General features: G+C 44.7%; 1 protein-coding gene across 1 annotated transcript in view; it reads left to right on the forward strand.

Moving 5' to 3' along the window:
* Nucleotides 1-27,367, forward strand: part of SETDB2 (SET domain bifurcated histone lysine methyltransferase 2) — a 31,201-nt gene that overhangs the window by 2,864 nt on the left and 970 nt on the right. Inside the window, exons 3-24 of the mRNA XM_072343086.1 lie at nucleotides 913-1,035; nucleotides 2,043-2,108; nucleotides 2,884-2,986; nucleotides 3,714-4,280; nucleotides 5,749-5,868; nucleotides 7,029-7,198; nucleotides 7,579-7,795; nucleotides 10,285-10,369; nucleotides 10,463-10,571; nucleotides 11,387-11,718; nucleotides 12,895-12,983; nucleotides 13,994-14,063; nucleotides 19,383-19,528; nucleotides 20,083-20,156; nucleotides 20,448-20,569; nucleotides 21,816-21,923; nucleotides 22,291-22,424; nucleotides 24,445-24,491; nucleotides 25,489-25,559; nucleotides 26,000-26,066; nucleotides 26,540-26,662; nucleotides 26,935-27,006. Of these exons, the coding sequence (XP_072199187.1) occupies nucleotides 913-1,035; nucleotides 2,043-2,108; nucleotides 2,884-2,986; nucleotides 3,714-4,280; nucleotides 5,749-5,868; nucleotides 7,029-7,198; nucleotides 7,579-7,795; nucleotides 10,285-10,369; nucleotides 10,463-10,571; nucleotides 11,387-11,718; nucleotides 12,895-12,983; nucleotides 13,994-14,063; nucleotides 19,383-19,528; nucleotides 20,083-20,156; nucleotides 20,448-20,569; nucleotides 21,816-21,923; nucleotides 22,291-22,424; nucleotides 24,445-24,491; nucleotides 25,489-25,559; nucleotides 26,000-26,066; nucleotides 26,540-26,662; nucleotides 26,935-27,006 (3,015 nt within the window). The remainder of the gene's footprint in view (nucleotides 1-912; nucleotides 1,036-2,042; nucleotides 2,109-2,883; nucleotides 2,987-3,713; nucleotides 4,281-5,748; nucleotides 5,869-7,028; nucleotides 7,199-7,578; nucleotides 7,796-10,284; nucleotides 10,370-10,462; nucleotides 10,572-11,386; nucleotides 11,719-12,894; nucleotides 12,984-13,993; nucleotides 14,064-19,382; nucleotides 19,529-20,082; nucleotides 20,157-20,447; nucleotides 20,570-21,815; nucleotides 21,924-22,290; nucleotides 22,425-24,444; nucleotides 24,492-25,488; nucleotides 25,560-25,999; nucleotides 26,067-26,539; nucleotides 26,663-26,934; nucleotides 27,007-27,367) is intronic.

Genomic DNA, 27,367 nt, shown 5'->3' on the forward strand with positions numbered 1-27,367 from the left:
CTGAGTTTCAGTGATGATTAGATGTCTACCTGTGCAACCTGGCCTAGGGTGCCTGCTTTGGCTGGAGGATTGGACTAGGTGATCTGTAGATGTCCTTTCCAGTCCCTACAGTTCTGTGATTCTGTGATTAATTTATAGTGAGACTTAACTAATAGTTAGAGAGGGGCTTCCAGAACACCTTCTGTTGATGTAGTTGGAAAATTATTTGAAGAGCTGTAGAGTGGTTTGGATTGGAAGGGACCTTAAAGATCATCCAGTTCCAACCCCCTGCTGTAGGCAGGGACACCTCCCTCTAGGCCAGGTTGCTCACAGCCCCATCCAGCCTGGCCTTGAATGCTTCCAGGAAGGGGGCATCCACAGCCTCACTGGGTAACCTGTTCCAGTGTCTCACCAACCTCACAGTAAAGAACTTGTTCCTAGTAACTAGTCTAAATCTACCCTCTTCCAACTTAAAGCTGTTTCCCCGTTTCCTGTTATGACATGCCCTTGTAAAAAGTCCCTGCCCAGCTTTCCTGTAGGCCCCCTTCAGGTACTGGAAGGCTGCTATAAGGTTCCCCCAGAGCCTTCTCCAGCTGGTCAGTCTGTTCTCATAATGGGAGTTGCTCCAGCCCTCCTTCATCATCTCTGTGGCTCTCCTCTGGACCTGCAGCTCGATGTCAGAGAAGACCGTCAGAAGTCACCCAAGTTCATCATTAGACTGTTGCACTTTCATGCTTAGGGTTAGAATATAGACTTATGAAAGTTTAAGCCTACAATAAGAAAAACAAGTGTCTTGCCTGATCTTTCAGAAGTACTAGGCCACTGCTTCCTACTAATGTGAGTCGGAGCCTTTGGAAAGTCCATTAAGATCTACTCATGTTTTTAGACTTCTTGGAAGCTGTGCAGACTTGTAAATGGCAGTTTGTATTTCAGGTGATTTGAAGGCATTCTGGACACAACTGGAAAGTAGGAGAGTGGATCTCATATTTGAGCAGGTGCAGGAAGTACTGCTGCTGCTAAAGGAAAAGATCAAGAATGGAACAGCCACAAATCAAGGTTTGAAGTCCTTGTAATGACTCATCAGGGCTGCAACTGAGCTACAGTCTTATTTCATATTGAAGAAACCATTGTAACGTTAGCAGAAAAAATTAACAGCAATGTGTTATATAAGAATGTTCCTGATTTTTGTGGAACTAAATGTTCTTCACATCAAAATCAGAAGATAAAGCTAGAGCAGTATGCAGGTTTGGTTTTTATTTTACTAGTGTTTTGATTTATAAAAAGTATTTATTATTATTATTAAATTATCCATGTAAATCTAACCTGTACGTCTCGCTGCTTCTGTGCAAGAAAATGTATAATGATTTAAGATGCTTCTAAACTGATACAACTACACATACTGCATTACAGTGCTTGTTCTAAATTGGTACTGCATGTTTGGAGGGGTGAACTTGAGCTCCTTAATCCTGATTTTTATGACACAACGTTACAGAATTGCAGAGCTAAAGGTTGAATTTGAATCTCCAGGTATTGGTATGAATCTACGCCACACTTAAGTTTGTATTTTCCTGTGTGCTGTTTTGTTCCAAACTAAAAAAACTAATGTGAATTTTACTGACATTTTTCGTCCAACTTGTGATATTATTGCGTAGAGCAACAGGTTGAGACAGAACTAGTCACCTCTTTGGGTCCTTACTGTCTGAAGACCACATCCAGCAATTCAGGGGTAGCATTAATTTGCTCTGACAAGATCCTGTCCTTCTGGACTTGCGTTTAAAAGCATTCCAGCAGCTTTCTAAAAGCGAGAGGTTGTTTGCTCAGTGCTTGTTCAGCTCCTGATGTGAGCTGTGACTGTGTTGCTACTTCTAGGTGTGTCTGTTAAGGACTGTAGCAAAAAGTGAATTACAGTGTCGGTGTTGCAGTGCTCTGTCATAGCACTGTGAGAAAACAAATGTGTCTAGAGCATGGTTTTCTTTTTCCTTCTAGCCCTCACTACTATCAGTGTCCCTGTTATTGTAACTTACGTTGCATTTCATATCTGTTCTTGTTTTGTTTTTCCATAGAATACTGGAAGGCTTGGGCATTGGTGAACGAAGCTGATCTGAGTGATCTTTTAACGTTGACAGATGGTTTGTGCCTCTTGATTGCATTTATTTGCTATGTAGTTTTCATTTATCTTAACAGAGGTTTGTTTCCTTATGTTGAAATCAGTAAAGTGGATCTCAGGAGCCTGTTAGCATTGCAAGGAAAAAAAGGGATTATTTTGTCAGTTAACTGAACTGCTGATGTTCATCTGGGTTTATACTTCTGTGGTTTAAGTGTGTGTGTGTTTATGTGGTTTGGACCAAGTGAAGATGGAGCTTGCATTAAGAAACACTGATAAACCTGAGCTGATTAAAAGCAAAGTTGGCTTGTACAGTATTCCCCTCGTGGCAATACCCTGCCAACATTTAACCCCAAATAACATAGAAAAACCTGTATGTTACCAGTGTGTAGTTTGAAAGCCTCATGGGAGACTTTAATACTCAAGACATGTGATGGCTGGTGACAAAACAGAAGTGTTTGCACTGTGTTTCTGTCTCAGATTTGTCCATGCACACTTACATTTTCTTCCACTGGAGAGAGGGAATGGCAGGGGGAGGGAGGATGGAGGGATGTAGGAGAGAGAGAAGAGTGTGTTTGAGCTTCTCACCTATGTACCTTTATGCAAACACATCACTTCTGTATAAGTGCAAAAAATTTTATTTCTAGGAGGGTGCTTGTTAGCATGCTTTGTTTAACTGCAGTCCATTGCAATGCATTGCCGTTATTGTATTTTGACAGTATTCTCATTAGTAACTACATTCTATTATAAATGCTGAAATGTGGACCATTGAGGTTTTGCTTGTATCCCAATTCTTTCAGTAAAGGATGTTCTTGATGGAGAGGATATCCAGGAGCCTAAACCTAAATCACAGCAACCTGTTACAGATGACAACAGTGGAAACTCTTTAGAGGATTCACACAGGTCAGTGTATTTATTTAATAGTACCAGAATGGCAAAGCTTGTTGCTGTACGTATCTTTACTGAATTTGAGAGGTTTTTTTTAATCTCTGTATTATTTATATATTCATTGATTTAAAAATCAATTTTGAGTCCTGACAATTTGCAAAGTAAATATATATATATATATATATATGCATATATATATATATACGTATATGTATATATATGTGTGTGTGTGTATGTGTGTATATATATATATTAATTGACTCATGTGGAAAACCCAAGGTTTTAGGTAGACTTATCTAATATATCACGTGAAAGCCATGCAGGATAGAACGTCTGTTTTGTTCTGAATGAAGATCTGTGATTATTAGCAGAATTACCAGTGCTGGAACTTGAATATTTTGAGTTCAGTTCTCAAGCTTTCACAGACAATAAAGGTTGTTATTAGGCACATGACTTTGTTTTCATAATTAGCCTTGGGATCTGATGTGGAAGATAGAAGGAAAGGTATGGTTCCTTTTTTGTTGCTGTCACTTATTTGGAATGGCTCTCTTTTTTCCATGCATATGACATCAAGAGATGTTAGGTAATGCAAACAGTCAATTGGTAAAACATTGGGCTGCCTTCAAGCTTTCCTACACTAATAATGCTGAACCACTAAAAGACTGGTTGGTTTACCAATCATCTGAGATGCTGTTCTTTTCTTTCTCTTTTTTTTTAATTTTCCTTCTCTCATTCCTATTAGCAAAAAGGAGAAGACTGAAAAATCAGATTCAGAGACTGAGGAATCATCGAGTAAAATTCAACGTGTACCTTTAAATCCCCAGTATCGGATCCACAAGTGCTCCAGTGCGTGTCTCTCCAACAGAGCAATAAGCTCCTACAAGGGCGAAAATCCTCTTAAGATACCAATACTGTTCCACTTCGAAAGACGCCACGCGAAAGCTGACTGCCTTTCCAAATCACTGGATGTGCACTATAAAGCTCCCTGTGGCAGAAGTCTGAGAAGTTTTCAAGATGTTCAAAATTATTTGTTTGAGACAAAATGTGATTTCTTATTTATTGATCACTTCTCTTTTAACACATACGTCCTGTTGGGCAGGAACACTGTAAATCCGGAACCACTTGTATTTGATCTTGATATTAGCAATGGGGCTGAGTCTGTGCCTGTTTCCTTCTGTAATGACATTGACCGTGCCAGATTACCTTATTTTAAATACCGGAGGGCATCGTGGCCTCGTGGATATTATCTCAACAATTTATCCAGCACGTTTCTTGATTCATGTGACTGCACAGATGGCTGCATTGATAGGTAAGTAGAAGAATCTAATCCCAGTCAAACTTGGCATAATGTGTCAGTATTAGGGTTGCATTGGAGATTGCAAAGGTGCACAATACCAAGCAGTGCCAAATGGTGAAGGGACAACTCTACAAGGAGATCTGCAGTAGCTGTCTTGGCCCATGGTTTGTGTTGACTGAAACTACTGTGTCTTTGTCTTCTACTTGGGCTCTCCTACCTACCCAGCCTCTGTTACAGGGAAGAAAGCAGGCAAGAGGTGGATTGCGATGTTCCTTTACCTTTATTCTCAAATATACAATGCTTCTCCTTCAAGTGGAGGAGAAAGCAGATCTCTTGGCTTTAGGAAAGGAGCGGGGAAGGCAGAGCATTGTGCTAGCAGCAAGCAGCTCATTTTTCTGGCAGGCAGAGAAGGTTTCTATGTGATAACTTCTGCTGCAGATCCCTCTGTGGAATGATATCCCTCAGGGCTGGGATTTGACTGCCTAGAGAGGTCAGGTAGTTTGGGTCATAGATTAATTAGGGCAGAGGAAGAAACCTCCTTTTACAGTCTCTACATCCCATCCTTTCCTCAGCAAATGCTATGAAACACTGAGGTCACACAACACAATAACATTCCGGACTGCTCCAAATGGTGTTGCTCATTGATGTCGTCTTCTAAACCCTGGATTGTGTTTATCTCTGTGAGAAACTGCCATAGTTAATATATGTGAGTTCAGTGATAGTTTGCCTGCTCACCTGAGGGGTATTTGTCTTTAACACCTGAAGGCAAAGACCAGGTAAATCCCGGATTGAATAGTTTTGTATAGTTGATAGCTAGAGGACATGCTCATACTGCTGTGCAGTATAACTGCCTATGACCCTGCATATAGCTTGAAATAGATTAAGTTTCAGTAACTCAAATTATTTAGTTTCAACTGGGCAGTGGAGAACAGTGAGCACACAGCTTGTTTCTTCTGTGTCTCAAACCTCACGAAGACCTGAGATGCTTTCAATGTGTAGTTTTAGGGCTTGAGATTTGGTTAATTGCAGTGAATCTTTGGAGCTGTCATGACTTAAGGTGGTGGGGATCAGCATTACTGCTGGAGTTCTTCAATTGGTAGCATGGAATTATTCAATTCCTAGGGCCTAGAGTGGGAGGAAAGTGATAAAGTGATTTGCCTTCCTTCCTTCAATCCATTTGGCAGTGTCCTGTTGGTAGTGATTTCTGTCACACATCAACTTTTTGTGTGTGTGCCTTTGCAGAGGCTGACAGAATGGAGAACGGGGGGAACATGATTTTTGTAAGCATGCATAACCAGGCAAGAGGCAAAGAGAAGAATGGGGTACCTGAAATGACCTTTTGGAGCAAAGGTGGAAAAGCATAAAATAGTGCATTTGTGTTTGTATATAGTCAAGCGCATTTTAAATTATCTGGATTTAAGTTTGATTTACTCTTGCTCCAAATCCATTCTGATTCCTATACAAATTCTTTATTTTCTAGGTCAAAGTGTGCATGTCTACAGCTAACTGCAAAAGGCTGCCGGAAAGTGTCTGTGTCTTCTAATGCTAAAACATCTCGTGGATACAGTTACAAAAGACTGGAAGGGCCTGTTCCTAGTGGGTAATAAAGACAGAGCTATTTTGTGTACTCTTTACAACTGTATTGTCTCTGAATTACTGAAACCTTAATTTTTTTGTCGGTTTTACTAATTGATAAGGATGATTTTTGCAGAAATAATTAATGTGTCTTGAGTAAGAGAGATGAAAAAACACTTTTGTGCTGCAGATACTACATACAGTTTTCACATCTTAGTTCAAGGTCCAAGAAGAGTAACACAGTATTACCTGGCTTAGAAGCTTAGGACTTACCTGGCCCTTGTACTTGCTCATTCATGCAATCAACGGGAAGGAAACCTGCCACAAGCGAAGGAGACTTATTGCAAGATCATTACAGCCAGTATCAGTCTAAGAAGTGGGAGGAGATGATCACCCCTTTGTTTTGCACAGTAACTTGTCCAGACGTTTGCTCTGTAGGATCAGACTCCTAATGAAATAATAAACTAGTTACTTTAGCTAGATTTGGAATGGAGCAATGTGGGGAACTTAAGGAATGAGGTAGTACTATGCTTCCAATTTCTACCATGATAGCAGTCCCCACTGTAGCACACTGCAGTCCCTTTGGCAGGCCAGGTAGCTGGGGAGGGTGTGCACAGGTGATGGAAGAAAAATAACCTCAGGAGTTCAGGAGAGGAGTTTTGCAAGGTGGCTTTCTGCAATAGCCAAGGGATGAACTCATAGGCTTAAGGAACCCTTTTCTGTCCTTGTTACTTACAGTTGGCATACAGGGTTAAAGCTGCAAGTGAACACACAAACAAATGTAAGAAAGCACTGTTTTTAATTCTTCTAGTGGCATTTGGTTAAATCCTAAACTCCTGATAGCTGCAGTGAGGTCTTGACAGACAGGCTGTCTTTGCTAAATTCTGTTCCAGTAGAATTAAACTTCCTCATTAAGATTTCTGCATCTGTGTGACTTTCTTCTGTAAAATAGAAAGGTAGCATTTATTTTTTGTCATCTTATACAAAAATCTGGCTGACGAACTCTTAAAATTGATGAGACAACAGTCAAGGATGTCATGAGTTTCAGAGCACTGCTGTGCAATCAGTTTTAGTCAGGCTCTTTATCTTTTCAGTCTTTATCTTGTCAACCTTATTTGTGATCAGGAGTGAAATTAATAACAGCAACCTTACTTTCCTGTATGTTATTTTGCTTCATCTTGACAGAATTTATGAGTGCAGCGTGTCATGCGGATGTGACAAGATGATGTGTCAAAACAGAGTTGTACAGCATGGCATTCAAGTTCGGTTGCAAGTGTTCAACACAGAGAAGAAGGGTTGGGGCGTCCGCTGCCTAGATGATATCGACAAGGGGACATTTGTTTGTACTTACTCAGGTAACAGAAGATGACCCATGGAAGACTTGAAGCATAAGTTTTTACCTCCTCTGTGTCCTAGGTCATGGAATTTCTTTGAGAACCAAGCAGGGAGACTTGACCTCTATGCCTCTATGACCTTAACTTGCAGATGATCAAACAGACAGAAAAACCTTGAGGGGTTCTGCCGCGTGATGGTGCTGTCTGGAGCAAAGCCTGTCACACGTACATGTTTCCCTCACAATCCTGCACAGAGGGTAGTTTTCCTTCAGTATAAGTGCATTCATCTTTTGTTTTCCCAAATCTTTCTCTTGCCTTTAATACAAGTTTGAGCTGGGATAGAGTGGATGACACAACTTAGGAAAGAAACTATTAATTTGTTTCTTTCATTATTCTTCCAGGCAGGTTAATGAGCAGAGCTGAAGTTCAAGAGTTGGGAGGCGCCGATCAAGACTTGAAGGAGGAGAGTGCTGCGAATGACACAGGACATTTTCTTTCCAAAAAAAGAAAACTTGACTCCAGCTGTTCAGACTCAGAGATTGAAGTCGTGCAGACCAGCAAAGATGACATCCCTGAGCAGCAGGAACCTTCTTCTAATAATGAAAACAAATCCGCTCTGTAAGTTTACCAAACGTTAACACATAATATTCTCATATTCTACTATGTCCTCTATAAGACATACAGTGGAACAGAAGGTTCTTTGCTGAGAAGTGTTTCTTTTTCAACCTTTGAACTCCTGGTTATTAGCTCTAGTGGGACAGATTTATTCCTGTGTACTGATTTTTCCCTCACAACGTGCATCACTTGGCATTTGCTACAAGTCCCATTTGTCTCCTGAGTGTGTCGACCTCTTCAGAGTATGAATCATTATGTTAACTTGAAAAGAGAGAAGCAATTAAAAGCATACTTGATGACACTAGAGGATTTGATAATAAATTAACCACTAACTGTACTATTCTTTGTTTCCATCTCCTAAACCTTTCCTCCTTTGGCCCTTAATCCACTCTGCTAGGACTTTTAACCTTGCCAGTTAGGAGTCTGACAGTGCCTTGCTTTTGCAGGTGTTGTTGCAGTACATGGAAATTGTAACCCTGTTTACTCTTTATGGTCTCATAGCCTACCAGGATTCCTGAAATAAAACCAGTGCAAAATAATGCACATGGCTTCATCAATAACATACTGTAGTCTTTTTCAGAAGGACACGAGGAGCTTGTTCAACTTTCTGCCTTGCTTTTCTTACACTTGCTTTGTAATACCTGTAAGTAATTGCAAATGCAATTACTTAACAATGTTGTGGGGAAAAGCTGTTGTAGGTCTCAGAGAAGTACAATGACATCACAAACAGAAACGTTACAAAAAATACCTGCCAGTATATTGTCACGTTCTGGTATCTTGGAAACCTATCAAATGATTTTGTAAATTATGGAATTATCAGCTGTTCACTAGAGGTTATTTCTAATAGATTCTTCTGCTATAAATCTTAGGGAAGAATGTTTTGATATTTGTGATTACTGTACAGCTACCTTCCATCTCATGCATTTCCTTTTGTGGGAATAAAGATGTTTCAGATGGGAGATGTATGAAAACTGAACAGAAAGAACTTGTCATTCCAACTCTTAAAACGTCAGAACTCAGAAGAATAGCACTCCTTTTGCCATTATCAATAGCCCAAAGAAATATCATTGTGAGCTCTTTTTCATGTAAAGAAAAGGATATAAATGTTTTAGGTTCATTTTTTTTTACTAATTAAGAACTATTACTTACTGCTAGACATTAAACATATACTCAAATTAGGTTCAAGCTGATATTTTCTACTGCACTCTAAACATAAATGTGACTTGTGATGTTTTAGGGATGTATACCAACTACTGCCTCCCATCCTTCTTCACCCTTTTGCATCAGGTGAAGGTTGATGTTCTCCTGTGTGAGAGCATTTTTATGTCTGCTGTATATTGACATTCTCACCCTCTGTTCTTTCTCCCCATGACATTTGTTTTGCTTTCCTGTTTGAAGCTAGAGTGTCAAAACTATGGAAAGCAATTGCAGGAAAAAGGCAGAACTCTGTAGGTGCTCTATGTTGAGGCGATATAATAATCGAACAATGGAGAATTTCTCGGGAGCAGGGAAGAAGGATGTAAAAGCAACTGCTGGTCTCCCTCTCATTTGTATTTTTTACAAATGCTATTGAGAACTTAACCCAATTCTTCCATTCTGGCATTTTGGTCACAACAACCCCAGGCAACCTACAGGCCTGGGGAGGTGTGGCTGGAAAGCTGCCTGATGGAAAGGGATCTTAGTGTGCTGATGGACAGTCGGCTGAATATGAGTCAGCAGTGTGCCCAGGTGGCCAAGAAGGCCAATGGCATCCTGGCTTGTATCAGGAATGGTGTGGTGAGCAGAACTAGGGAAGTCATCCTGCCCCTGTACTCGGCATTGGTGAGGCCTCACCTTGAGTACTGTGTTCAGTTTTGGGCACCTCAGCACAGGAGAGACATGGAGGTACTGGAGCAGGTCCAGAGAAGGGCAACAAGGCTTGTGAATCAACCCTATGAGGAGAGGCTAAGGAAGCTGGGGCTGTTTAGTCTGAAGAAGAGGAGGCTGAGGGGTGACCTTATTGCCGTCTTCCAGTACCTGAAAGGTGCTTACAGTGAGAGCGGGGCAGGTCTCTTCTCACTAGTGACATGTGACAGGACGAGGGGAAATGGCTTCAAGTTGTGGCAGGGTAAGTATAGGTTGAATGTTAGGAAACACTTCTTTACAGGAAGGGTAGTTAGGTACTGGAATAGGCTCCCCAGGGAGGTGGTTGAATCGCCATCCATGGATGTGTTTAAGAGCCGTTTGGATGTGGTGCTCAAGGATATGATTTAGCAGAGTGTTGTTAGAGTTAGGGTACTATGGTTAGGCTGTGGTGGACTTGATGATCTTCAAGGTCTTTTCCAACCTGGGAAATTCTATGATTCTATGATTCCTAAAGACAGTTGGAGATGAAAATAGGACTACAGGCTGTGATCTGTTCTTCACGAGCTTGGCTGTTAAGAAACATGTGTTGTGAGTTATTTATGTGTCTGTCTTTTGAAATTTGCCTTTGAACTTCCTGTACAATACAGAATTCATCCAAGGAGTTTGAATGCTGCATCCATGAGAAGGCTTGGAACTAGAATAGCTGTTGTGGATAATCGCCAGCTAAAAATGGTAATGTTAATAACTGGCTTTAAAAGATTAATATTTACTATGCTGCAAAAAGGCATCACAGCCTTTTCACTATTTTTTTATTCCTTTTTTAAGGAGGTTGATACACTGGTGCACAGTTCCAGCTCAGATGAAGATAATAGTTCTCAGCCTCAGCAGTCAAGTATAACAGAACAGACCAGTGGAACAAAGAAAGAAAAAGAAAGTAGGTTTGCAGAGTTACAAATGCTGCACTCTCAGTGTTCTTGTGCCCCATTATCGTATGGTAGACATAAAAAGTAAAGAGTGGTCTTGGTGTTAGTTGCAGGCTTGTTCTAAGGATAGAGTAATGATACCCATGCAGTGCTTAGGCTGCTTTAATGGCTCAACAGTACAAAAGTTATTGCTGCTTTGCATATTACAGTGCATTAACTAACACAGGATGCTATTTTGCCTGCAAAGTTGACCTTGGGACGTGTTAAACAGCTCATAAAACTGTTTCTCCAATACAGGGCAGCTGTGGGAAATACTATATCAAAATATACACAAAGTAATGTTGTGTCATACCCACTATGTGTAGCAGTCAACAAAAAAGAAGAATACATGGGGAATTGCAGGGTTGGGAGCATTCAACCTTGGGAAACGATGTGAAACTGATATTATTTGTACATACATCTTGTTTCTGTCTTCGTTTTGGTTTGTGATTCTCTCAGGAATTAAACTAAGGTAGAGAATGGTGAAGAAATGCTTTGTGGAAGAAATCGTTTTGGAGTGGGATTTGGGAAGAAGGGAGGGACTGGGTCACTCACCAGAGACATAAGGAAATGCTTTAGGCACTGCAGCAGGAGGTGTAGTGATTTGCAGCAGAAGTGATGAAAGGGGTTTGAAAGGATAGTTACGACTTAGCAGGTGGTAAGGAAACCATATGTATTTTGGAGAACAAAGAAGAAAGATGGCTGGGTAAGAGTTTGGGGCCAAACAAGGGCTTTGGCTTCTGCTTTAAACTAATGTTGAAAAATAACTTAAGACATCAATTGACAGGATCCATCCAGAAGCAGAAGGAAGATGATCTGGTGGAAGTTGGACAGATGGAGCCTGCTGAAATGGGCAGTGCTGAATGCAGAAGGAAAGGTCTGTCTCTGAAAGGTGTTGCTTGTGGCAGATCAGAGGTGCTGAATGATAAATACGTTGTGAAGCCATCCACAGAGGTTCCACAAAAAGCTAATTGCAAAGAAGAAGCTCACAAACAGTCAAAACAAGGCATATTTTGTATGGAAGCAGACAGTGACAGGACGCTTCTGAAGAATGCTAACAATGAATATATCTATATACTAGATGCCACAAAAGAAGGAAATGTGGGTCGTTTTCTTAATGTAAGTACGAACTTGCAGGTGTTCTCTTACTTGACTTAGCTTAAATGAGTAATGTGTTTTGCAAAAGTCTGTTCTATTGTAACCCAAATATGTGGCTGTGTGTGTGTGAAGGCAGTGTGGTGCTCCCTGCACTCAGAAGTGAAAGCAGATTGGTTTGTGCCTGCTGTGAGGGCATCCATAAGATGCATGGCCTATACTAGCTGTAGGTTTTGGCAGCATTAGGTTACGGAATGAAATATTCCCAAGTCATGAGTGACACTCATTTCCTGAGTTTTAGAACATCATTTTGGGAGGGTGGGGTATCTAGAGATCAAATTATACATTGTACTGACCCACAACCCTTCTCCCAGCTTCACTTTTTATTCCCAAACCATTGTAAATTCTGGCTTATGCTGGTTTAAAGTAAGTGCTGTGATACTGTGGGACATTCTCAAATATGACTGAACTGCAGAATAAAGTAATCTGTCATACTGCGAGATATCTGTTTAGTAGGCCTCTCAACTTTGACTTAACAAGAGATAGCAGTGATTTCCAAAGAACCTCCAACTAAGATGAATGCTTCATACATACATCTGCATGCTCTCAGCAAGTAACTTATTTCTCTCTCGGCATGGATACGTGTCTAACTGCAAAAGTCTTGCAAATATTTAAGTGTGACCTCCTTGCAGAGGTAGTGTGGGGGTAAGAGTAGTGGTGCATCTGGCTGAAACCTTCCCTTCTTCATCCATGACCATGCATGTGTCTCTATTGCTTGCTTCACCGACTGCCATCGAGATGCATAGAATCATAGAATCAGCAAGGTTGGAAAAGACCTAAAAGATCATCCAGTCCAACCATTCACCTATTACTAACAGCTCCCATGCATATCATTTACTGATTATTTGCACTGTGTTGAGAATCAAAGATGATTTCTCACCATAAATTACTGGAGAACAGCATGATAAAAAGGCTTTGATTTTCCTAAGAAAGGGTACGTTCATAGTATGATAGAGATGATACATTCGAGACATGGTTAAACAAAAATGAGTGGCAGTGGCATTAAGTAACAGCAATTGTGTTGACTGGAATAAGAAAAGAAGGAGCTACTTGTAGCAGTAACAAACCTGACACAAAATAGAATCTGTAGTGGAGGACCAGGTGTTTCACTGATTCTAACTCATGTATTCTGTTTCACAGCACAGCTGCTGCCCCAATCTCTTTGCACAGAGTGTGTTTGTAGAGACTCACAACAGAAGTTTCCCATGGGTTGCTTTCTTCACAAACAGGTGAATTTGTCAGAAGTTTCATGTTTGTTCAAGGGAAGAAAACAGTGCTTAATTATTGAGGAAAAGTTATGCTAAGGGTGCAGCTGTTTACCTCGTGAAACCATAGAACTAATGGCTTACGAGTGGCTTCTCATTGTGCGCTAAAGACTGAAGTCACTGACAAGTTTTGTATTTAGTTTGCACTGAAATGTGAAGTGGGGTAGCTTGCTTTTGATGCATCCATTTTGGTTATCATTAAACCTAGTCTTTCCACTGAAGAGTAGGTTTAACTCAGCGTGGTCGTATTAAAAGCCATGCTTTGTTGGTCTTAGTGTCGTGTCTCAAAGAGTGGCCAGCAGAGCTGTGTCCTTTAGGGCAGAGTTGGAGCCTACAGGGTCTATCATCTTAGTCTCTATTTAACTTGTTATTCATTTTGATCAGTCAATTTCCTGCATAAGAAATGACTTCTCTTTCATATACTTGTCATAGTGTCTAGTTCTTGGGGATCACATGTTTAACTTTGAGTCCTGGGCCTTGTGCACGTGCGCAGTGCAGTTGCACTAAAAGGTTGCTTTTTAGACTGAAGATGGTAACCTTCATCACCATTGCACATAGAGATCTGTTTGAACCCCAGTGATGTGCTGTATGAAGTAAAAAGAACAAAACTGCCCGTGCTCTTATTTAGATGTATTCATGTATCTGGCTGGTTTTTTTTTCCCTCTTTCTTTGGTTCATTTGCCTGGAAGTTAGAATGGGTTGTTCAAACCCTGACTGTCACACTGCTTGATAATATCCTTATTGCTTGGTACAGGTATCTGCAGTCTTCATAGCTCTAGTAGGGAAATCAGCACTCCTTATGTCTCTTGGTGCCACTCCTTATACCTCTTGGTTCAATCTGAGCATGCTGCCTATGCAATGTTTTTGCCCCCATATGCGTTTGGATTTTGCTTGTGAGTTGTTGGTGACCAATTGTAAGCACTTTGCTGTTTCGACTTAATTCAAATAGATTGACCAGGTGTTTTCTTTCTTAGGCACGTGAAAGCTGGAACTGAACTCACGTGGGATTATGGATATGAAGCTGGAAGTATGCCAGAGACAGAGGTTTCCTGTTGCTGCGGAGTTCAGAAATGCAGGAAGAAGACCTTATAGAGCAAGCCTTTCTACTGTCAGCACCTCGTGTACATAGGGATTTGTGTGCTGTAAGGGACTGTACACTGAGCAGTGCAGTTAAATCTGTGGTGCTAATTACATTGAACTAAGATGCCTTTTATCTGATAATTGTTTTAATTTCCATTTAAATGTCATTTTTATGGGTAAAGCTGGTTGTGATACAGACAGGCAGCAGACTTTTCCTAGATGGTATTTTCTGTGCTCCCAATCTGTCTCTCCCCTGCCTCCCCCACACCCCTTCCCTGCTCACCTTTCATTTACAAGCTGGAAGAAAAAGTGCTTTTTCTGCAGTCTGCAACAGAAATGTGATGGGTGCACAGCAATGAATGTCCGATGGATCTGGTGGCACAGTTTGTCTTGTAGTAGTGATGAGATTCATCAGAACTCTTACGAAGTTGTGATCGTGCTACAGAGCGAGCTGGGAAAGTCCTGCTGCAAGTGAGAGAAGTAATTGCATCTTTATCCATGTTTCTGACAGAAATTGCCCAGAGAGGTGATGGATGCCCCATTCCTGGTGACATTCAAGGTCAGGCTGGACCAGAACCTGATGGAGCTGTAGGTGTCCCTGTTCACTGCAGGAGAGTTGGACCAGATGGCATTTGGGTGTCCTTTCCCATTCAAATGATTCTTTGATTCTGTGAAGTCCTTTGAAATCCGCTGTGCCTCATTTCAGTGCTGTGTTGTATAGTATGTCAGAGATGAGACACGGAAATCTTTGCTGTGTGGTTTGCTGATAGGAAAGAAACAGTCAGCATTAGATGACACTGTGTGCGGATTCAGGAGGAGGATGTAGAGTTGGTAGATCGTAGATCATAAAATTGGTAGATCATTTGACTTGGAAAAGATCTTCAAGATCATCAGATCCAACTGTCAGCCTGTCCTACCGTGTCCTGTCTCTAAACCATGTCCCTACATGTCACATCCACATCAACTCCAGGGATGGAGACTCCACCACTTCTCTGGGCAGCATGTTCCATGGTTTAACTATCCCCTCCGTGGAGAAATCCTTCCAAATGTTCAATCTAAACCTCCCTTGGCACAACTTGAGGCCGTTTCTTCATGTTCTATCACTTGTCACCTGAGAAGAGAGGCTTCTCATTGCAGCCTCCTTCCAAGTAGCTGTAGAGAGCAGTGAGGTCTCCCTCTGTGTCCTCCAGATTGCACAACTGCAATTGCTTCAGCCGTTCCTCAAAGTTCTTGTTTTCTAGTCGTTTAACACACCTCATTGCTTTCCTCTGGGCACACTTGAGTAGCTCTCCATCCTTGCAGTGAGAGGCCCAAAGCTGAACACCGTGCTTGTAGTGTGGTCTCACTGATGTATACAAGAAGACAGTCACCTCCTTGGTCCTATTGCCCACACTAGTTCTAATGCAGGCCAGGCTGTCATTGCTCTTAGCCACCTGACACACTGCTGGCTGTGACCAGCACCCTGATGTTCTTTGCTGCACAACTGTCCAGCTGTTCTTCCTCATTGAGTTGTTAGGATCAAATGGCACAATGTAGAACTTAACCTTGTTGTGTATCACGCGTGTAATATCTTGTCTTTGAAACAGATTAGCGGGCGTGCAGGTGCGTGGCTTTAGAATATGCTGGAGCCTTATGTAAAGAAGGTGGATTTTAAGCTGTTCCTTTGATTCATCCTAACTTCCTGGATTTCAGAAGCTTGAGTTTTCTTGATGCTCTGCAGGCCATGGATGGCAAACTGTGAAGAGTTTCTCTTGGTATTTGTTCACCCATTAGCAGATTTTTGTCACTGGACTTCTTGTTATATAAAGGTTTTACACAAGAATTACCATTGACAAGAGTTAGTTATTAATAATTTTGTTATTACATGATTTTTAGCAGTAGTTTCCGTGAGTTGATTGCATGTAGCTTGAACATGGACTGAATAAGTGACAAGTGCAGTATTGACTCCTCTCACCTGCCGCACGAGCTCAGCTGGATTGAAACGTGTGTATTACATGATACATTAATCATAGAATGGCCTGGGTTGGAAGGGACCTCAAGGATCATGAAGCTCCAACCCCCCTGCTACAGGCAGGGACACCAACCTCCACATGTAATAGTAGACTACACTGCCCAGGGCCCATCCAACCTGGCCTTGAACACCTTCAGGGATGGGGCATCCACAGCCTCTCTGGGCATCTGTTCCAGCACCTCACCATTCTCTTGGTAAACAACTTCCCCCTGATATCCAACCTAAATCTCCCTTCCTTCGACTGAAAACCATTTCCCCTTGTCCTGCTGTTATCTACCCTTGTCAAGAGTTGACTCCCCTCCAGTTTATAGGCTCCCTTTAGGTACTGAAAGGCTGCAGTGAGGTCACCCCCAGCCTTCTCTTCAGACTGAGCAAGCCCAGCTCCCTCAGCCTTGTGCCACTTGGCAAATAAAATGCAGTGATTCCTGATGATAATCTTTCAGCCCGCCTACACGTGTGTGTGCCTGCAAAGGGATGCGGCTTTTCTTATTAAGCAGATACGCAAGTTTTCTTCCTTAATAGTTAAGCTTGGGCTTGTGTTACTTCATGAAATGAACGTGCTCACTGCAGAAGGAATATCCAGAATGTTTTAATTTTCGCTGTCTCAAAAAGCTCTCAATAAGTATAAAATAATTTGAAATGTTTTTATTTTTTTCCCTATGGATTTGCTCTTTTCATTGAGTTCAATATGTTTTCAAGGTGCAAATCAGCTTACGTGTGCTATGTTTCAAACCAGAAGAGCTCTGAGGCGGTAGGAACTACAGTGCTGGGTTGGTAAGCAAAGCTGTTCCTTGCTGCAGGAATACATGGTCTGTAACTATGTGGGGGCCTGCCATTGGTGTGAACTTTACATGAGGTGATGGGATGGGATGGGGCTCTTTGGTTAGTGGCTCGTTGTCACATAGCTCCGTTTCTGTGTTTCATACGTAGGATGGTCTGGGTTGAGAAGAACCACAATGATCATCCAGTTTCAACCCCCTGCTATGTGCGGGGTCGCCAACCAGCAGACCAGGCTGCCCAGAGCCACATCCAGCCTGGTCCTGAATGCCTGCAGGGCGGGGTGATTGCGATCCTGGCTGTCAGCATCACCAGCACCTCAGCTCCACAGCTGGAGGTTCGGGCTCCAGCCCTGAGCGGGATTCGAACCGCGGACCCCAACTCTGCCACGCCTAAAGGCGCGGGGATGGGCTTAGAGCCGCTCCCTCACCACGTGACCGTCACACCTCCAATCCCCGCCCTCACTCCGGACAGCAGCCAATCCGGTCTCCCCGGTGTTGCTACCGCGCATGCTTCGCGCTCCGGCACTGCCCGCCCACTTCCGTGCGGCCCCCTCAGTGCGGCGGAGGCGGGCTGAGGTGCTGGGCGAGCCCGGGGCCGCCGGCGGACGGTTGCGGTAAGTGCCGCCGCTGCGGGTCGGCCCGTGCCATTCTGCTGCTCCCGCCGCGCTGGTAGACACGGCGGTGCGTCGGCTGAGGGTTTTAGGGAGCGGCTGAGGGCGTTAGGGAGCGGCTGAGGGCCTCCGGGGCTACGAGGCCGAGCGCTTTGGAGGCGGGGGAGAGTTGGGAGCGTTCCTCTCCTAACCCAGCCGGGTGTGTGCTGGGGGCTCTTAGCGCCTCCTGTGCTGCCTGGGTGACAGTGTGGTTTGTGTCCCTGCTCGGCTGCTGGAGGCGGCTGTTGGACCAATGAGTAATGCCTGAAGGGGACATGCAAGAGGGACCTGGGCGTCCTGGTGGACGACAGGTTGGCCATGAGGCAGCAGTGTGCCCTTGTAGCCCAAAAGGCCAATGGCATACTGGGGTGCATTAAAAAGAGCGTGGCCAGCAGGTCGAGGGAGGTGATCCTCCCCCTCTACTCTGCCCTGGTGAGGCCTCATCTGGAATACTGTGTCCAGTTCTGGGCTCCCCAGTACAAAAAAGACAGGGATCTCTTGGAAAGAGTCCAGCGGAGGGCCACAAAGATGGTGAAGGGCCTGGACCATCTCCCCTATGAGGAGAGACTTAGAGAACTGGGTCTGTTTAGCCTTGAGAAAAGAAGGCTGAGAGGGGACTTGATCCAGGTTTATAAATACCTGAAGTGCGGGAGCCATAGTGGCGAGGCTGGTCTGTTTTCAGTAGTGCGTGGGGACAGGACTAGGGGCAACGGGCTGAAACTCCAGCATAGGAAGTTCCGCACGAATGTGCGCAAGAACTTCTTTACGGTGAGGGTGACGGAGCACTGGAACAGGCTGCCCAGGGAGGTGGTGGAGTCTCCTTCTCTGGAGATATTCAAGACCCGCCTGGACGCCTACCTGTGCGACGTGGTGTAGGGAGCCTGCTTTGGCAGGGGGGTTGGACTCGATGATCTCTAGAGGTCCCTTCCAACCCCTACAATTCTGTGATTGTGTGAAGGAAGTACACTGAGGAACTGCACAGTCACCGTCTGCTTTCATCCTCTTTCACTTTCCTTTACTGCTCTTTGCAAACACTGGTAGGGCGTGTTGATGCAAAACAGCACAAAGACCAAACAGAGCAGCATCAGGAGCACAGAACTGACTCGTTCCCTCGGTTGCTTCCCCCTCTGTTTTCTGTTTCACAGCTCTCCCATCAGTGCAGGAAGAGCCTCCAGCTCCTGGAGACAATCACCCTTAGGTTCTGCAGTAGCGAAGGTGAAAGTCACCTCTCAGAAGCTGTACAAGTTTGCAACAGCGGATTGTTTCCCTATGAAATAAAGGGTGAGAAGATCAGCCCTTGCTAAATGGCAAATGATGCGTGGTCAGAGCTGCAGTCCTTACATTGATGCCTTCCGTACTGCCTGCTGCTCCTTAGGGAAGGGACCCAGGGACTGCAGTGCTCGGTTCTGTCAATGTGCTTGTGAGCAATCCAAAATGTGTTTGGAGTATTGCTAATTTTTAAGGGGCCAAAAATAAATCGAGTGCCGTTGTGCCTTTTTACCTCGCTGCTTAGAAGGTTATTTTCTTCTTGTGAAGTATTGCAGTAGAGAAGGGACTTGGAAGAGACAAAGATGATCAAAGATGCAGAACAGCTTCTGTACAAGGATTCTTCAGCTTGAAAGGGCTCCATTTAGCCCTGTATCCTATTCCTGACTGTAGCAGAGACCTAAGGAAGAGCCATTGGTGGCGGGATAGTGAGCTAAGTGGAGCATTGGATGCAGCAGGCTCACTGCTTTCATAGTGAGGGTTGGCTGAGAACCGTCCTTCCACTGCTTCAGGGCTCCTGCAAAGGCATGGAAACAAAAAGGCTGACCCTTACCGAATGTCTTTGGTTATCTTACAGCACCAGGATTCCTCCTCGGAGTCTATAAGAACAGCAGGGACTGCAGCCTTCAACCTTAGCATCTTCCTTACTAAATTCCCAGGGCATCCGGAGACACCTCATCCAGCTGGGAGTGATCAGGGCCTATGCATCTGCAGAGATCTCAGGTATTCACCTGCTGTGAGAACTGTGTCCACCCCATTCAAACACCATTGTCCTGCTTTTTAGTTTCCTTTTGTTGATGTTGCTATTAGTTCCGTGGATTTCCATTCGTTGTTGTATATTTATCTAATGCCTCAGTTTCGAGGCTGTTGTGATGATTGCTGTATAGATAGAATGGGGACAGACTAACACTGTCTACCTTGCTTGCGAGGTACAGGAAGGTGCTGGGGGAAGAAAGAAATCGGGTATGTGTGGAGGCCAAGTGACCTGCCTGGCATTGTGTCATTGGCAGAACCAGGGGTGGAAAAAAGAAATCCCTTTATGCTCTGGTGTTCTCATTTGAGACCTTCCATAAAACAGAAGGGATATAGAACTGATGAAGGCAGGGGTTGACTGCTGAAAGAGAGAAATACGGGCCAGATTTGGTGGGCTGTGAGATTTCCTTCTTGTCTTGTACTTGTGCCACTGGAATGCTTCAAATCCTTTATCTGAAAACGAACACCGGGCTATTCTTGCCCTTATCCTGCAGAGTTCTGGGCTGTTGGAGGTGACGTGCCAGGCGTTCGGAGCGTCCCGCCTCGTGGGAGTGGGAAATTGAAGACTCCTGCTGTGGACTTGCCCAGAAACCACCAAGTAAAACTTCTGTGACTGTTGCGTGGCTTGATGCTGTAAATCACATGGGGGTGTTAAGGGGGGAAAAGGCTTATCCAGGAACATCCAGACTGTTCTGTGGAATACGTGGCTCCTGTTTCCCACACGCTGTTGCTCCAAGGGCAGATTTTGTCCCTTGCAACGCACCCAGCTTCAGGAGATGCAGGCAAAGTTAGGGAAGCAGGTAGAGCTTTGCTGCCCTCTGCTCATCCTGCCTGCCCTATGACTGTTTTGCCCATTGCTTTGTGTTTTATCCCAGCCTTCCTGTTCCAGGTGCTCTCCAGATAATGGCGAAAATGGTGAGGAGGACGTGTGCGTTCTGTTCAGAAGGGGAGGCTGCTTCTATAATGTACGTTGCCAAAGAGCAAAACATTGCAGCTCATCAGAATTGTTTGGTGAGTGGTTCTCAGTTGGGTGGTACATGAGAAGAGTGGAGGAGCACTGAAGGGGAAACTTGTGCTGCCTGTCCCTTTTTATTGTGATGTTTTTGGTTAACTTTAGAATGAACTCCGTTCTTTCACTTGAAACAGGAAATATTCTCCAAGCGTGTGATATATGTGATATACTGCAGAAAGGCTCACTGCAGAAATAACAGGAGGGATGGATGCATTGCTAGTCAGTCGAGAGGGGGCAATGGAAAGTAGCTAGGCCTGTGGTAAAACACGTTCCTAAGAGTTTTGAGGACAGGGAGAACAGCCTGGAAGGCCAGCTGTGTTCTGGGCTGCGTTAAAAAAGGGGTGGCCAGCAGGGAGAGGGAGGGGATTGTCTCCCTCCATTCAGCTCTTGTGAGGCCCCATCTGCAGTGCTGCATCCAGGCCTGGGGCCTCCAGTATAGGAAGGATGTGGAGCTCTTAGAGCAAGTCCAGAGGAGGGACACTAAGATGATCTTGTGCTTGATGGAGCACCTCTCCTATGGGAAAGGTTGAGGGAACTGGGCTTGTTTAACCTGGAGAAGGCTCCAGGGAGACCTCACTGTGGCCTTCCAGTACCTGAAGGGAGCGTTTAAACAGGAGGGGAAATGGCTGTTTATAAGGGTGGATAGTGATAGAATAATGAGGAATGGTTGTAAACTGAGGCAGGGGAGGTTTAGGTTAAACATTAGGAGGAAGTTTTTCACTCAGAGGGTGGTGACACACTGGAACAGGTTGCCCAAGGAGGTTGTGGATGCCCCATCCCTGGAGGCATTCAAGGCCAGGCTGGATGTGGCTCTGGGCAGCCTGGTCTGTAGGGTGGTGACCCTGCACATAGCAGGGGGGGTTGAAAGTCAATGATCATTGTGGTCCTTTTAAACCCAGGCCATTCTATGATTCTATGAACTTTATAAATGTCTCTGCCTTTGGAAGAGTGTGCCGCTTGGATGCTTTTGGTCTGAGCAACTGGGCAGATAAGATGGTCAAGGGGTGGAAGTCTGTTAGCCGAACAGTTTCTCCTCCTTACTCTGGGCATCATGGACTTCTTTTACACTTCTTACTCAGCTCACCTTCTCACCTTTCCGTCTGTTCTTGGTTCATCTTTAAGTTATGTGAGATCCTGTACATGCAAGAGGAACAGATGTATAAAATCAGTGATAAAAGAGGGATGTTTTCTAGGTCGATGACTAACTGGTTCTGTTAATTCTTATCATTGTCTCTTTGTCTCTAGTTGTTTTCTTCTGGATTTGTGGAATCTGAAGAATATAACCCAGAAAATCTAGATTTAAGGTTTGATGTGGAGTCCGTGTTGAATGAACTCAAGAGAGGAAAGCGTCTGGTAAGGCAGTTTCTGCACTCAGTGCTGTCTCAAAGCACTGCAGGGGGCACACTGAGGTTGTCTGGTCGGTTATGTTGGGGAGAAGAAGTGAGAGAAGGCCTTGGTCTTCCTGACCCATTAAGGCTGGGGAAATTACAGATTTAGAGTCAAAAACATCAATTTGACATCACGCTTATTGAAATTCCATCATTATTTTTCTTGGTAATTGGGGATTTATTGTGTTTTCTGGCCCTTTTTTTTTCCCTAAGAGGAAAAACTAAGAGACTTCCCTGAGAGACTGAGAGGCTCTAAGTCTCACAATGAAGGGTTGGGCTTTTCCTATAGAGGATCGTGTTTGTTTCCTAAGTTAGATTTCATTTTGCTGTAGGTGTGCAACTTCTGTCGCAAGAAAGGAGCTACGGTGGGATGTGAGGAGAGAGCCTGCCGCAGGAGTTACCACTACTTCTGTGCCCTGTGTGATGACGCAGCCATAGAAACAGATGAAGTAAATGGAGTCTACCGGTATTTAACAGCCTTTTCTGATGTGGGATGGTCCAGGTTGCGGTGCTATTTGTTGAATGTATGGTTGGGTTTTGATGGTTTTCTGAGCTGGTGGTGTCGAGATTTGGGAACAGGAACTCAGAAACGCCTCTTGTGAGACTGTTTGCCTGTCCTGTACAGAGCAGAACTATAGCAAACCTGTGCTGAAGGGGTCTGAATGAGAGGGAGGTGGTAGGGCAAGATGGAGGAATTCGACTGCAGAGGTTTTTGGGCTGGGTCAATGGCAGGAGGGAGGGGGGATGTTTGTAGCTACCATGAAATGACTGAAGAACGAGACTTGGAAACCTGGACAGCCTTCCTGCACTTCTCCATGGTGAAACATACTGAGAAGTGAACCAGAGGGAGAATCCCTTTGGTGAGGGGAGAACTGCTGTTTGAAATCCTGACTTGCCACCATTGAGATGACGAGCAGAGATTATCGAAGCGGACAGAACAGAAAAGAGAAGGCACACGGTGCTTTGCAAAGGGTCACTAACAGTACAGGTGGGGCCATCAGCATAATGCGTAGTGCCAGCGATGCAGGAAAATGCTTCCACGTGAGGTGGCTTGGGTAGTAAAAACTGCTGTGTAGGCATTATTAAAAGCCCTCGTGCTTATGGAGGTTGCTTTTAACTGGGAACAATATATGTAGGTGTATGAGGGGGGTTAAAAACCACCACCAGAGGGCAGTGCTGGGAATTCAGGCACATTGGAGCACCTCTCCTATGAAGAAACGCTGAGGGAAACTTTGGAGAGGGTTCCAAGGAGACCTCATTGTGGCCTTCCTGTACTTGAAGGGACCAGGAGGGGGAATGGCTGTTTACCAGAGTTGACAGTGATAGGACAAGGGGGAATGGTTTTAAACTGAGGCAGGGGAGGTTTAGGTTAGACATTAGGAGGAGGTTTTTTGCACAGAGGGTGGTGACGCACTGGAACAGGTTGCCCAAGGAGGCTGTGGATGCCCCATCCCTGGAGGCATTCAAGGCCAGGCTGGATGTGGCTCTGGGCAGCCTGGTCTGCTGGTTGGTGACCCTGCACATAGCAGGGGGTTAGAACTGGATGATCATTGTGGTCCTTGTCAACCCATTCTATGGTTCTATAAATAATGTGCCTCCAGTACTGCAGCTTTCTGACAACGTAGTTAAACACGCATATAAGTCGTTTTTGTGCATCAAAATGAATTTCAAGCAAAAAAGAAAAGAAAAAAAGCTGTCTTGCCAAGAGAACAGCCCTATTCTTCAGCCCTTCCAATGCTGATTTAAAGAAAAGCGTGTTGCTGATTAGAAAATGGTGTAGTAAGTGCAGTTCCCATTAAAAATTGCTTCTTAACCCTTGAGCATTAGTTGTGGCAACGGAGGTTTGTATAGGAACGATGAGTTCTACTATGCTGTTGACAAGGTGATTCTGTTTTATAAGTGACCTGGGGATCCATCTGTAAGAAAGGCATTGATAGAAGCTGGGTTATGTTACCTACAAATATCTGTATGCAGAAGATAAGGAGTGTTGCCAAGCAAGTGGTGGAGCAGACCTGGCTGGTACAGGACAGGGGAGGAGGCAGAAGGTCAATAGCTATGAAGAAGTAACATCAGTACCTCAGTATTTTGTCCTGACAGTGTCAATATCACTTAATGAACTGTTTCAGGAAGAGTATTACAGGTGATACACACTGTCTGGGTGTCGATGGCATTAAATGCATCCGATGTGATTTGAGCAGCAAGCAGGGCCGGATGGTGGGGTGATAGAACTGTTAATCTGAAGCTGCCACATTCAGAGCCTGCTGAGGCTTCAAAAGTAACACTAGAAACTTGTGCGTGGCTTCACTGCAGGTGCTTTCCTGGAGGGCAATGCTGGGGAAAAATCCTGATTGCTCTTTAGAATGTCTTTCCATTGACACTGAATGGACAGAGGGGAAAGTGCTCGAATATTCATTGAAATCGGTCAGCGTAACTCTGCGTATGTGTTCATTCCTACTTTTTCTCTTATAACTGAACTGAAACTCCAGAGTGTTCTGCTCAAAGCACGACCCAGGCAACAGGAGCAATCACTACGGTGAGTATCTTTTAATGGCTTCATTGGTTCGTATCTCCTTTAAAAGCTTGCATAGCGCAGTCGGTAACCAACCCGTTTGAACAGACTTGATGTTATTCCCCCTTTATGTTGAGCGGTGGGTTTCTGGTCTTGCAGGAGGGGGTTGGTTGAGATCCACGTGTGCATCTGCATCTTCTCCATTCACTGCGCTACTTCTTAAACGCGGCCTTTCGTTCTCAAGGATCCCAGAGAGCTTTTTACGTGTAGCAGAAGGGTGATGCAGTCTGTGTTTGAGGGCTGCTTCCTCTGCTGCAGGAATACAGCTGAATTTGACGGTCCTGGTGCTTGCTGCACTTGGAGGCAGTTAGAAGTGTCTCTGAGTTAACCAGCTCTCCAGGCATGTTTAGTCTGATTAGTTTAGTTCCATGATAGTCTGGAGAAAACTGAGTTGGGAAACATCCCCCTTGTTCCTGGTGCATTCTATATTCCTGTATGGAAACATCAGGCTCCTGCTGTGCGATGGGAAAAGGACAGGGTACCTTAAAGACCAAGAGGGTTTGCTGCTCTGTGCTGCAGGGATGGGAGGGCAGCTTGGACTTGGAAATGGGCTCCAACCTTTGCTCAGCTGGAAGTGTTGGATGTTCCTAGAGAGAAAAGTCTGATGCACGTAGAAGAGCTGAGGACAGTCTGTGGGGAGCAGGAGAGGCTGGGTTGCCGTTCTAATGGCCCTTCCTGTTCCAACAGTAACTCCTCTTTCCCAAGACGATTTCCAATAGGTTTAACAATTACTATGTGCTATCCAAGGCACGTAGAGCTATAGGGGAGAAAGGCATGTCACTCCACTGCCTTTAATACCCTCAGCTTTTGGTGGCGGTTGTTACGCTTCTCCAGCTTTCTTTCCTCTGCTTATAATGCTATGGTGGAGAGAGGCTGGTGAATTAACAGTAACAAGGATTGGTTGGAAGAAAAAAGTCCATTTGCACAGATTTCTCAGACTTCATTGTCTCTTGCTTTCTAGATGCAGCTAATAAGAGGAAGAGACACGCATCGAGATCTTCCACCATCATGGAACAAATGGTAATTCCACATGTAAGTAGTTCTACAATGGAAACCCACATCTGCTGCAGCAAAGGGCTCCGTTAGTGAAGTATTTTAGACCGTGTATTAAGAGAGGCTCTTACAGGATTCTCTCTTGGCTCCACCAAAGCTTTCATGGGGATTCCCCACATGCTGGGTGTCAGGGTTTCTCCTTCCTAGGAGGAAGCTGGCAAGCTGGCCTGCAGCTTGCCTTGGGAAGGGCTGCTGCCATCCCCAGCCCTCTGCATTAGAGGGAGTGATGGGATGTGGATGGTCTGCAGCTTTCAGGCAGTGCTTTCACAACTGGGTTATTTGTCCCCAGGGATTTCTCAGCTATTGAGTATATTGTGCATGTGCAGTAATAGCAGTTAAAAAGGGCAGCATCCCTTGCAGCCCCAAACAGAGCAGTAAACATCCGTGTGACGTTCAAACACGTACTGATTTTCTTACAGAGTACAGAAGATACAGCAGAAGAAAACAGATTACGGATACTAAGAAGGAAAAGCAGCAGACACAAAGGTGTGCCTGGCTTTATACAACAACTGCATGCTGCTGTGCTGTGCTACATGGATGTTCAGTGCCTGGAGGTGTTTGATAGCAGCAATGCTGAAAGCTTCCATTTCCCTTATCTGCAAGTGCCTATTGGGGCAAGGAGGGCAGTGCCACAGCCAGGGCCACCAACCTCCCCATTTAATAATAGACCAGGCTGCCCAAGGCCCCATCCAACATGGCCTTGAACACCTCCAGGGATGGGGCATCCACAGCCTCTCTGGGCAGCCTGTGCCAGCACTTCACCACTCCTGTAGTAAAGAACTTGACCACGCTGTGGTTCCCTCTGCTGAGTGAGTAGCAAGAGGAGCCAGTTGGGTGTTTGTGTGACTGGAAGTGGGCTTTGAAGCAAAGCTTCCATCTCTGAAATGAATGGGTGAAGCCCAAGCTGCTGTGCTCAGGATCTTGTATGTTTAAGAGTGCGTGTGTTTGTGTTTTAACAGTCCGAATCGACTTTCTCAGGAGATGCAAACAAGCTGGGCTTCTGGATGACATATTCGAAGAGATGTTGGACACCCTTCACTTGGCACAGGAAAAGCTGATGGATGACAACACTTCAGAGACAGGTACGGAGGGCTGCGGTGCCGCTCTGCTCTCACTGCAGAGATGGTGACCTGACTGCCTGGCGCTTGCGTCCTCAGAGCAGTGATGTGGGGCCATTAGCACTTGGCTATGGGAGTGCTGTGGGAATGCTCTCTTGGCTATTCTTAAACCCTCAAGCAATTGCTGTAATGTAAGTAATAACTATAATGTAATTAATTAGTTAGCACTGCACCTAATGGTAGGTACTACCTAAGGCTTCTGTAAACCATTCCTCTGTGCTATTCTTTTCCCGCAGAGTATGAAGAGACGGTAATATCGCTCTTTGACTGTGGACTGTTTGAAAACATACTGACAAATATTCATTCAGGTAAGTGAATGATGCTGTCACTGTGGCAGCACTGGGTATGGGCTTTTAGGGGTGGAAGGGACCTATGAGGAGCATCAAGTTCAACACTTGGCTCCACACAACACTGTATCATTCAACCATGTATCTGAGGGCGCTGTCCCAATGCTCCTTGAACTCCAGCAGCTTGTGGCCGTGCCCACTGCCCTATGCAGGCTGTTCATGCCCACTGGTGCAGGCCCTGTCCCAAACCCCCAGCTGCCCCTCCCCTGACAAGGCTCCATGCTGTTCCCTTGGGCCCTGTTGTTGTCCACCCTCAGCCCCCAGTCCGTTTCTAACTCTAAACATGTTGGTCTCCCTACCCTTAATAGTAGGGCAGGAGGAC

Source organism: Excalfactoria chinensis, chromosome 1 (assembly GCF_039878825.1).
Source record: "Excalfactoria chinensis isolate bCotChi1 chromosome 1, bCotChi1.hap2, whole genome shotgun sequence".
In the NCBI taxonomy this organism is placed as follows: Eukaryota; Metazoa; Chordata; class Aves; order Galliformes; family Phasianidae; genus Excalfactoria; species Excalfactoria chinensis.